Below are 11,849 nucleotides of genomic sequence, written 5' to 3' on the forward strand. Positions count from 1 at the left end.
GTACAGGCAGCTCAAACACGGGTGAGTTTCTTCTTCTGTGGTAAACTCTGTGGCAGGTCCTCAAACTGCTACTGAGTTCTGACCGACAGAAGTTATTTGGTTTAAACACTAAAAATGAATCATTAAGCTCTGACAAATGAGCCATTTTACTATCCACTGATCGGCCATAACATGACCACCTGCCTAATACTGTGTACATAGGAGGCGGTGCAGCAGGTGGTCGGCACTCGTGTCGCTCTGAGGTTCACAGCACATGGTGTGTGTGAATCGGTTTGCTTCCATAGTTTACTGTCAGAGAGAGGAGGAACTTGTCCATCGTTTAGTGATTAAAGATATGTTAAAGAAGTGAAAACTGTGGTTGTGAGGACAAGTCAGAGATGTTTTAGACGCGTTCAGCAGCCTCCCCGCTCTGTGATGTCACCACTGTAGCCGCTGAATGTTTCTCTTCATAGAGACCAGCGTACAGTGTTTCTCATTTCCGACCCTTTTAACAAAGATCAAACTAAAGGGAATCTTTTAAAAAGGAAGAATGAAATTTAAATGTTTAATCTACGGTAGACCAAACTCACCATCGGTGAGCCTTGGGCGTCCGACCCTGTGGCCGGTTCACTGTCTGTCCTTCCTGAGACCGCTGCAGACTGGGAACACCCACCGAGAGTCTGGGAGGCGCTCTGACCCAGCCGTCAGCCATCACAGGTTGGCCTTTGTCGAAGTCACTCAGATCCTTATGCTTGGCAGTTTTTCCTGCTTCCAACACGTCAACATCGAGGACAGAATGTTCACCTGATGTCTAATACGCCCCGCACACTGACAGGAGCCACTGTAATGAGATAATCACTGATTCTCTTCACCTGTCAGTGGGCAGAAAGTTATGGCTGGTCGCTGTATGTGAAACAAGAGTCCAGAAGAAAGCCAGCATATTCAAGGACACAGACGGTTATTTTGTTTATTTCACCCAAATTCCCATCCAGAGACTAAAAGCAAGAATGAATTGCCTTGATTCACTCTTAATGTCTGTCAGTCCTGGGTCAGCTTGTTCCTCTGTGCTGTATACCTCCACTGTTCTTCAGAAACAGCTAATAGCACATCAGGGACCACTGCTGTGCTGGGTGACATGTTTCCTCATTACAAAACAACAGAGTCTAATATTTGTTGATGTCCAGAGATCTTGTGCAAGGGGCCCTTGACCCTTGCTTGCTTCACAAATATTGGTCTGGTGTTTGTTGTTTCATTGTTGGTTTTAGTCTGTATGTCTTGAAAATACTGTTAAAATAGAAAATGACGAACTTTATCCTTTAAACTTGATGCATGTTGACCGTGACTTGACCTTGACCCTGTTCTCTTTCAGCCTAAATAAAAGAAACACTACTTTTTCCACTGTTTTCTTTTGCTCAGACATCAGTGTCCGAGCAGAGCAAAGAGAGAAATCAGCAGCACACCAACCAAGTCCTCCAAACACCCTGAAGAACCCCCAGCCAAGAAATCCAGGGAGGATATGTCACTGGAGGAGAAGAGCGAAGAGGAGAAACTGGAGGAGAAGAGAGAGGAGGAGGAAGAGATGCAGAGCTCTGATGTGAGGATGGAGGCTAAGCAAGAGGAAGAAACCTCAGCAGAGAGCATTAGTGACCAGAACCAGAATGTGAGTCAGTGTCTAAAAGCCCTCAAGTTCAAATGTTAATTGGCATCGAATGAGGTGAATATGTGCAGTGTGATGTGTGGTCCTCAGGTGGATATTACAAACAAACAAGCAGCACCACATGTTTAAGACTGAATGGAAAGCGGATTAAAAACCATCACAGAACAACAGTGAATATTCAAACACACAGCGTCACGTTTGCACAAAAGAGGCGTCTTTAATTTAGTTTCTAGATCAACAAACAGCAGGTTTCTGATTGTCGGAATGTGCAGTTAAACTGTGACTCGTATGTGATGCTTCTCTCAGCTGCAGGAGGAGCAGGAGGCAGAGGTGGACCCATCGACCAACCAGAGTGGACAGGCTGAAGTTCCGCCTCCTTGCGCTGAACCCAAAGTCAGCATAGCGTCTCTGCCGCTGCCCCCCTATAACCCCAGCAGCCCCATTGGTAAGAGTCCTAATGCTCCACCACATATTTCTCAGGTTTTGTTAGAACATAGAGAAGAAACAATCCTGAGAGCAGCAGCAGCTCAGTCTTGTAGCTGCTGGTGATATTCAGATATTTGTGTGAAATATGTTTCATCTGCTTGTCTCGTTTCTGCAGGTGTTGAACATGTTAAGATGGGCTACTACTGCCGTGTGTGCTTCCTGTTTTATTCCAACGAAGACACGGCCAAGAAAACCCACTGCAGCAGCCAGATGCACTATGACAAGCTGCAGGTGAGTTGCTGTACCTGACGAGCTCTGCCCACATCACCCCAAGTGTCCTTCAGTATCATAGTAATCCACTGCATCCATGGGGACACACAGGAGCTGATCACTGCTCCTTCTGCTGCTGTTAACACATGTCCTAAAGCATTATGGGAACTGTAGTTCCTACACAAGCACACCACATCACCAAAGGCAAAAACAGAGGCATCTTAATTCTGACTTAATCTCTTAAGATGACAACAGTGGGAGGGGCAATGCATTAATACTGATGGTGCAACATGAAAAACCATTTCCATGTTTGAATCTGCTGAGACTGTGTATGTTTACCGTGTTATGGCAACCTGTGCACATGCAGAGAAAAGGAGACATGAGGTATCCTTGTGATTCTGTTCCAGACATACCTGGCGAGGGAAAAGGCTAAAGCAGAGAAGAAGAAAGGGGAGACAACTGTGGTATAATAAACTGATTCATCCAGCGAGGAGGAGTGAAGTGGGAGCTTTTATTTCAGTTTTCATTTGTTCTTACAGTCCAGCACACACTACACCACACATACACACCCCTTGTGTTAAAGAGAAACTCACACTGGTCACTGAAATAATGTGAAACTGAAAAAAGTAATAAAAGTTAACTAATGAAAATCAGACATTGCTTTGGAATTGTGGTTCAACAGAAGCATTTTAAAAAAACTAAATGAAATTGGCCTGGACAACAATGATGTACCCCTAGATAAACACCTGTGATGCTAATTACAGGACACACTCTAGTTTGACATGATGCTATGGTCAAATTATTTTTAAAGCTTTTCTGGGGTTATACCATCATTTTTGTCCAGTTTCATTGGCTAGTTTTTTAAAATGCTTCTGTTGAACCACAATTCAAAAGCAATGTCTAATTTGCATTAATTTTCAGTAAATTTTTATTTTACTTTTGTCAGTTTCAGGTTAAGGCACAGCAGCGAGCGCCCCGGGTTCGAAGCCAGGTTCCGTCAGGAAGGGCATCTGGTGTAAAACACATGTCAAAGGTCAACATGCGAATTGTCGCTGTGGCGACCCCTAAACAGGAAAAGCTGAAAGTAACTTTCTTTCTTTTGTCAGTTTCACGTTATTTCAGTGACCATTGTGAGTTTCTTTCTTTAACGGAAGGGTATCACCAATTTTGTCCAGGTGTGTCAGTCTAACACCAGACCAGTAAAACCAGTCTGGGATAGTTCCTGACTGACATTTAACAGACAGCAGGTTATTTCTATGTCCATGTACAGAGTTGTAGTGTTGTCACTCCTGGTACTGATTGGGGTGTGATCCTCCACAACAGCGCTGCTGGCTGCGAAGGTGCATTCAGCCAGGAAGTGAAGTGGATTTTCACATGAATCTGACTGGTTAGTTGATCTGGAACGCTAAAGTGCGGCCTAAACATCCATTTTAATCTAATTGTTTAGTTATAAAAGTTGAATATAGTGAAAATGTAACTGTCTGAAAGTCAGAGATTCCATTTAGAACCATAGTGACTGGTCCATGAATTGATTAGCAGTAGATGGCCAGTGTCAAATCTAGAAAATGGATCAGAACAGTCGTAAGTTGTAGCTGCTGAAGTTCAATTCTTCTCACTCATCAGTTTTATTAGATAAGACTTTATTAATCCCACAATGGGGAAATTCCTTTGTTTCAGCAGCAATAAATAGCAAACACCATACTGTCTAGAAAACAAACATGCCCAGAGCTGCTAAAGACAAAAGAAAACCAGCAGAACTAAAGTAACTGCTGATTAACTTACCGCCTGACTAGTTGATTGGTGGACCAATGGTTTGTTTTAAACAGAATCTCTGGATTTTGGTCCGTTGGTCGAGCAAAAGACGCTTGAAGAATGCGACAATTTTCACAATTTTATGACATTAAAAACTGAACTGAGCTAAAAGATGAACCTGCTGCACAGAGGAGGGAATGCACACAACTCTTTACGTGTACGTTTAGCTTAAAGAGACAGTTCGGGTTGGAACACCCTCTGGTTAGCCTATCTTAGCATAAAGACTGAAGAGGCTCACAAATCTGTTGTTAGTCAGAAACGGTGTCAGATGTTTCCACCCACCAAGGGCCAGGAGCGCTCTACGGCCAGATATGCTCTAAACAAGAACCAGTTCAGGCACATAAACATGCAGTAAAAGCACAAACTGGTTTGTATGTGACATTGAGACATGCTGGTCAGTGAATGATTTAAAAACTAATCCTCTAAAATGTTGAACTGTTCCTTTTATCCTCAGAACAAAGTGAATTGTTTTTCTGCGTATTTTTATGTTGATTGATTAGAGGTTCGATAAAATAAAAGTGCTTTGTCAAATTTAAACTGTTAATACACTCTTTAAACAAGACTTTTCTGCAGTAGCTGGCTCCATAATGTCATTAACCACCAGAATTACATCAGATCCAAAACTCATTTTCTCACAGCTGGTGTTTGTGTCCATGGGCTTTTAGGTAAAGTGGTGTTTGTTTCAGGACCGTGTCCATCAGTCCAGTGACACTTTGGATTCAGTTCACATTAAGGATGAGCTTCGTGCAGCGTCAGTAAGTTCAGCTTGCCCATGGATCGTTCCCAGTCTTCTCCTGGAAAACAAAAACACTTCCTGTGGATCATTTGGTAGCGTGGTTAAAATTATAGCTTTTCTTTCGTTAGTCTTAGTTTGAAAAACAACTGTTTCCGCCCTTGCCTCACTACCACACTTGAGTCTGGCACGCCATTTTACACATCGACACACCCTTTAAAAAAAGCCAAAAACAATATTCACTGGAAAGCTTTTTCGGGAAGGAACAAGCAAACGATGGGACAGCAGAAGGGTCACAGACTGCCAGCAAACAGAAAGCTGCATCTAAAAAAAAAAAACCATGATTCCTGCCTAAGTTACAGGTTCATCGCAACAGGTGATACACAAGCTCCACACCCACTATGCATAATTTGCGGTGACCGACAAGCTAATGAAGTCATGAAACCCTCACAAATGCTTCGCCACATTGAGACAAAACACCCTGTGTTAAGAGACAAGTCCTTGGAATTTTTTGTCTAGTTGCAGGGTAACAAGCCCAGGGCTCCCACTGACTCTGCATTATGGTGAGTTGATATTATATTATAGTATAGAATTATTGTAATTGTTGCATTCAGATTACATACTATGAACTGACACAGGTTTTTGTTATTGGAACCCCTGCACCTCTACCCAGTCCGCGGAAAAAAAGTTCATGCATGATACCGGTCCCTGGTAGAAAAAGGTCGGGGACCGCTGCTCTAGGGAGTTCATGAGTGACACATCTGGATTAGGTACAGGCTCCTATTTGACTGTAGCTGCCTGAAAATGACACTAAATACCAGTTGTCACTTTAGGTTCACCTAATTTAACTTATTCCAGGACTGTTGGATTAGACTGGTTTAGCTCCATTAGGAGGTCACAAAGCGGGGTAGCTTCACGAACCTGGTAATAAGACTCATCTGAGCACAAAGACAAAAAGGACCAGGTAGGCGGCGACTGACTCTTTAGTGCAACGCTGCGCAAACTCTGACCAGTGACGTCAGTGTTGTGAGCCGTTATATGACCTCCTCACCTGGTACTTCCTGTAGTGTGTCAGGCTGCTGCAGTGCTCCACTTTGGCTTCGTCCTCATTGGCGTAGATCACCTCGCACAGATGACAGAAGTAACCGACGATCGGCCGAACAAACTGCGTCCCTGCACAAACAACATGGACAAAATAATAGAAACACCTCTCACAAACATTTCCAAAGACAGATGTTTAAAGTGCATCTGTGTGGCCAGGATCACCACAGTTTGAGTTTAGATTGGGGGGGGACGTGGTCTATTAAACTGTGTAAATGTTTTAATTTACTGAATCTGTAGCTGAGAGACATCACATCCTGTCCCACTGTTAGTGGGTTTATCAAACTGAGAGCATCTTTAAATGTTTTACTACTTAAAAAACACTTTTGAGACATGCTGCTGGTGAAATGAATTTTCTTACCAACAGGTTTGGTAGGTTTCTCAGGCTCTGCAGTGCCCCCTGCAGGTTGAGGTTTGCGCTCCACGTCCTGTGCATCCTTTGAGTCCTGCAGCTGATCTTCAGTAGGAGCTCTCTGAAAGCAGACCACAGGTCATTAACAGTTGAACTATTCCTGCTCTGCAACAGCGTCAGCCCAGATGATGCCATAACTAACTGATGAGACGATCTGTGAGATGTGTTTTCCTCGGCTGCAGCCGACAACACTAACTGATCAGTCCGTCTGTGGGGAAATAATCTTCAACTCTTGATAACTGATTAAGCACCGCAGTCATTTTACAAGAACAAATCCACACATGACCAAGCTGGTTCTGTCTCTGGCTTCTGAACCACACAAGATGCCACCTTGGACTGTGGCCAGCATTTCCTGACATTTTACAGACCAGATTATTAATTTGGAAAATCACTAGTAGACTAACAGCTGATCAGAGTAAGTGGTAGTACAGCCAGTCACTGTCAGTCTGGGTTCAGAGTCAGATGTCTGTTCCACTCTGAAGTGAAGAAAAGGTTTAAAAAGTTATTCTAAAACTTAAGAAAAGTCCTAATGATCTGTTTCACAGGCTTATTCTAAAAACCCTGAGGAGTGATAGTGATAACATCAGCCATACCTGTTCACTTTGTAGTTTCTGTGAAGGATCTCCAGCAGACTCTGGCTGATCTGGACTCTTTAGTCCAGATTTTGCTGCTTCCTCTTCAGAATGAGTTCCTTTTTCTTTCCCTGCAGCCCCTGAATTCAGCTCAGCCTTGCTCTGCAGAGCCACGTCAGCACATCCTTTCTGCTCACAAGTCTCAGACTTTTCTTCTTCTTCCACCATCGACTCGTTTTCACTTTCAGACTCTTGCTTTAGGATTTTTTCAGGCACCGAGTTGTTCTCAGGAGTCCCTTGTCTTTTCAACTGCTTCACTTCACTCATCTCAGGAAACAACTCCGTCTCTTCAGTTGGTGATTCTTTTGTGTCATGAGCAACAGAGTTGTTCTCTTCAGTCTTTCTGGATTCTGACTCATCCTCAGAGGTTTGCTCTCTGATCATCTCTTTCTCTGGAGACTTTCTGGACCCAGATTCTTTACAGGCAGACTCTGAATTTGTGTCTTTCAGGTCCTTTTCTGGAGTCTCTTTTCCTGATAATTCCTTGTCCGAAGGCTTCTGATCGACAGACTCCTCTGTAGATTTCTTGGAGGACTCCTTCATCCCCTTGGACTTCCTGCAGGTCTCGTCTCTTTCAGAGGTTTTGGATTTGTTCTGTGTCTCGATCCTCCTGCTGCTGCTTCGAGTCCGGCTCTCACTCCTCTTGTCCTCGTCTGAGTCCGACTGAACCTCCAACCTGCAGAAGAGAAACAGGACTCAGGAATAACAGAAACAGAAAGCTGCCAGGTGAGCGGGGACAGTGAGAAGATGACTCGGAGACTGACCCGTTGCTGAGGCTGTTGGATTTGTCCCAGAGCTGGATGATGAGTTTGGAATCGTTGAAGATGATGGATTGAGAGGTCAGCTCTTTGACAGCTTGTAGAGCCTCTGAAGGAGTCGACATCTCAACGAAACCCTGAGACAGAGAACCACAATACTGAGGGTAAAGAGACACCCCACAGAACAAACTGAACTGAGCTCAACAGCAAATCAAACACTGGGCTCTTGACTCAGCTTTACTGGAGGTTAACAACCTGTTTCTCAAGGGTGTCCAGGCCAAAACAGCACTGCTAAGGTTATTTTAAGTGCATAATCAAACATAAAATAGAGAAAACCAGTCACAGAACAGTATAAGATAGGAACAAAAAGTAGACCATCAAAACAGAAAAGCTGAAAACAATGTGAATGTGGACTACAACAGAAATGTTTCCTTGATACGAGCAGTACATTTGATATTCTTAGCAAAACAGATGTTTTGACTGATATCTGAAGTGAGTGTGGTCCGTTATGCCCCAGCCATGCTGGACTCTGGACCCTGATACTGGCATTGACATGTGAGCCGATAGTAAGCTTCGCTTTATACACTTTGAATCTCTCACACCAGAAAGAATTATCACGCACTATGGACAACAGTACTGAAGACGTGACAGACTTGGTAGACGTGCTGGTGTTTACAGTGACGTACCTATAAGCTGGTCCCTGCTCATCCACACAGATCTCACTTCCCAAACTAGACACAGCAGGCTGGTGCAGTTAAAGGATACAGCTGGTGAGTTTCTCTGTCTTACTGTGCATAAACCCGGGCCAGGGACTAACAGCACCAGTGAGTTAATGTACTCGCTGTAACGTGTGAATCCAGAGCCTGGTTTAACCTATTGTTGTCCAGCAGCTATGAAAGAGTCCAGTGAGCCACACCGCTGCACTGGGTGACAGGTTTCTTCAACAAACAGCTCCACAGGCTGAGAACATTCACTTCCTCACTGTTTACAGTGTCTGAAGGAAGAGTCGCTGGTGTCTGCTCCGTTTACTCCCACTACTACATACACCACATCACTGTTCATGTCTGGGTGTTTTGTCCTTCAGGTGGACCAGTCTCTGCCACAGGGTGTTCCCTAGTTTAAAGTTAACTGGGATATTGTGGTTGTGAAATATCCTTTTAACTTCTCTGATAAACCAGCCACATAAGGGATGACAGTGTTATCTGCTCTTGTTTCTGGTTTCTGGTGTATGCAATTAAGTGTAGTCAGGAGTGTAACGACTTGTACATAAGCAGCCGCTTCACAAACACATGGCCCAACACAGGAGGGCCAACTCCAGTGGACCAGAGTCAGCAGTCCACCTCCACCTGAAGGACAAAGTAGGGCTGGGCGATATGGCAAAAATGTAATCTCGATCATTTTTTTCCCATATTGATCAATAACAATATATTTTTCGATATATAAACTGTTAATGCTGCCAGCTTTCAAAGAGTATCCCAAGTATGAAGCCACAAAAATTTGAGGGTCCATTAGTTTAAAAATTAAGACAACTTACTAAAATAAATTAAAAACTAAAGGTTGTGACAAAAGAAGGTAAATTAGAGTAAAAGTGTTGTAAACATAATTAGTAAGTAACACAATTACAGTTTTTTCTTTTCCAGAAAGACAAGTCTGTCTACATCATCTGGCTTTAAGAGGTCGATTAAATGTGCTAAACATAAAAGTATACAACTAGAAACTGCACACAATTTGTCAAACCTTTACATTTTGTGTGTCAGGAACACTAGACTGTCAACGGTGTCTGGATTTAAGAGGTAGTGCCAAAATGTGCAAAGTGTAAACATATTTAACATATGTTCAACTTATTCATCAGAATCTGTAAAACACAATACTATTTATTTTGAAGACCAGTCTCAGTCTGTCAACAGTGCCTGGCTTTAAGAGGGAAATTAAATGTGCAATAAAACTAAAACATAAAACAATAAAATGTCTATCCAGTGCACATATTTTGTAAAAAGTTTACAGATGTTTTGCCAGAAAGACTAATCTGTCCACTGTCTGGCTTTAAGGGCTCTGAGGGTGATCTTGTGGGAGGAATGCAGAGGTAACGTTTGGCCAGGAGGCTCACTCTGGGGTATGTTGGTGAATTAATCTTCCACCATGCCAGGGGGTTGGTCTGGCTGTCTGCAATAGGACCTTGCAGTTAAAAAACAGACACACACAATTTACATACTTTTTTTTTTTATTTGATGTTTTGCAATTAGCATGGAGAAAAGGTACAGGTGACCTTTATCGTACTTGTGAGCGTTTAAAACATCAGCTCCGTAGAACCAGTGTCAGTCCAGTCCTGTTTCTCCTCTTCTTGTTTTAAAAGATACTGATGCAGAAATCATGTTGATGTGATACAACGCACAGTGTGTGTGTGTGTGTGTGTGTGTGTACACCTGGTATTACTGTGAAGCCTGATACCCGTTTACACACTCCTACAGCTGGTCCACTGTCCAAAAACATTCAGTTTTAGGGTGATGGTTACACGTTAAGATTAGGTTGAAAAATGCGAACTGTGTACAGTTAGGTGACATTTTAAAGGAAAATTCCAAATAAATGAATGGAAATAAAAACTGCTGTCACTGATTAATCTGCTGATTATTGTTTTGATTATCTGATTGATCTTTTTATTCACAGAATGTCAGACACTGGTGTAAAAATAAAAAAAAACAAGCCCATTGTGACTTTTCAGAGTCAAAGGTGGCGTCTTCAAATGTCTTGTTGTGTCCAACCAGCAAAACCAAAGATATTCAGTTTATTCTCACATCTGACGAAAGCATCAGCTCCTCACATTAAAGAAGGTGGAGCCAGAACATGTTGGTGACCTTGTTTGTCGACAATTTCATCATTTTTGACTACTTGCTCGATGTTTGTCTCACTTTCGCTACTGCTTTCACTCATTTTTGCCGTCTTCGTCTCCAGCTTGTTTTGCAAAGTGCCGTAGGAAATTATCTAACTTTGTTCTCTGATGTGCACGTTTAAAGCTGCATGTTGATTGGCTGTTGTCGCATATTGCTGCTGTGTGATTGGCTCTTACAAATCCATATCGAGTAAAAATGCCGAGTTTATCATCATTATTGATATCAATTTTATTGCCATTCGATATTATATCGTTTATCGGCATAGCACTAGGACAAAGGACATTGAAGTCCAGATCCTCTCCAGAGAACATCGCTGGTTTGAGAGAGGAGTTAAGGAAGCTATTTTTGTAAAAATAGAACACCCCTCAATAAATAGGGGTGGTGGACTAAGACACAACTTGACTTCCATCTCTACAATCCTGTTTTGAGATCTCTACCCAAACATGCCCACCAGGACAATAGGCGTTGGTCGACAGGGAAGGATTCAAAGACAGGTAATGACTCTCACCGATACTGGGTTATAACGACACAGTCGTTAAGGGACATTGTTGGCCTTCTAAGGACTGAAACACCACCGAGGGGGATAAATATCTCCGACTCAACACCAGTCAGTCAGAACTGATTAAGCCTCTTGGATGAGAGGTGAAACGTCTTCAACCTAGAAATCTAGTCCAGTTGATTTTTTGTAAGTTTTTTCAGTTTACTATGACCTGGATGACTGAGAATCTGCACAGACAGGTTTACTCCCGCTAGCTTCTCGCACTGCACAGAACAACCTGTTGGAGCCGTCTGTTGATAAAAGATGGGACCTGAACTTTGAGCTTAGACTGAAAAACAATTAACAAGCAGTGACTTGGTTTTTGTTTGTCAACAGAACCTAAAAAGACAGTCACAGGACAGACAGATAAAATGAAGGATTATTTTTCTGACCAGTCGCTTTCGGCGCATCAGGAAGTAGCGCACCGCCTTCCCAAATCCTTTGACCAGTTTGACAAACTGGGTGTCGGTGTAGGAGCGCCTGGGCAGGTTGCTGAAGCAGACCACTTTGGTAGACGGAGACTGAAAACACAGAGCAACACATTAACTTTCAGCAACAACATCTAGACTGTCCCGGTAACATGAATGTTAGCTACTCACCATGAGTTCGTCTCTGGTTTCTTCACCTGCAACAAACAAAACAT

General features: G+C 42.9%; 2 protein-coding genes across 3 annotated transcripts in view; one reads left to right on the top strand and one right to left on the bottom strand.

Moving 5' to 3' along the window:
• The window catches only part of matr3l1.2 (matrin 3-like 1.2), a 14,834-nt gene extending 12,011 nt beyond the window's left edge, over window positions 1-2,823 (top strand). The window contains exons 19-23 of the mRNA XM_020594081.1: window positions 7-21; window positions 1,396-1,639; window positions 1,943-2,081; window positions 2,238-2,353; window positions 2,740-2,823. Of these exons, the coding sequence (XP_020449737.1) occupies window positions 7-21; window positions 1,396-1,639; window positions 1,943-2,081; window positions 2,238-2,353; window positions 2,740-2,802 (577 nt within the window). The 3' untranslated portion in view covers window positions 2,803-2,823. The remainder of the gene's footprint in view (window positions 1-6; window positions 22-1,395; window positions 1,640-1,942; window positions 2,082-2,237; window positions 2,354-2,739) is intronic.
• Window positions 2,824-3,951: 1,128 nt separating this feature from the next.
• The window catches only part of matr3l1.1 (matrin 3-like 1.1), a 25,120-nt gene continuing 17,222 nt past the window's right edge, over window positions 3,952-11,849 (bottom strand). For both annotated transcript variants that reach the window (XM_020594104.1, XM_020594103.1), the window contains 7 exons: window positions 11,806-11,831; window positions 11,599-11,727; window positions 7,787-7,917; window positions 6,984-7,698; window positions 6,340-6,451; window positions 5,929-6,050; window positions 3,952-4,938 (listed from right to left, as the gene is read on the bottom strand). In XM_020594104.1, the coding sequence (XP_020449760.1) occupies window positions 4,906-4,938; window positions 5,929-6,050; window positions 6,340-6,451; window positions 6,984-7,698; window positions 7,787-7,917; window positions 11,599-11,727; window positions 11,806-11,831 (1,268 nt within the window). In that variant the 3' untranslated portion in view covers window positions 3,952-4,905. The remainder of the gene's footprint in view (window positions 4,939-5,928; window positions 6,051-6,339; window positions 6,452-6,983; window positions 7,699-7,786; window positions 7,918-11,598; window positions 11,728-11,805; window positions 11,832-11,849) is intronic.

This window comes from Monopterus albus, unplaced genomic scaffold (assembly GCF_001952655.1).
Source record: "Monopterus albus unplaced genomic scaffold, M_albus_1.0 scaffold21.1, whole genome shotgun sequence".
NCBI classification, from domain to species: Eukaryota; Metazoa; Chordata; class Actinopteri; order Synbranchiformes; family Synbranchidae; genus Monopterus; species Monopterus albus.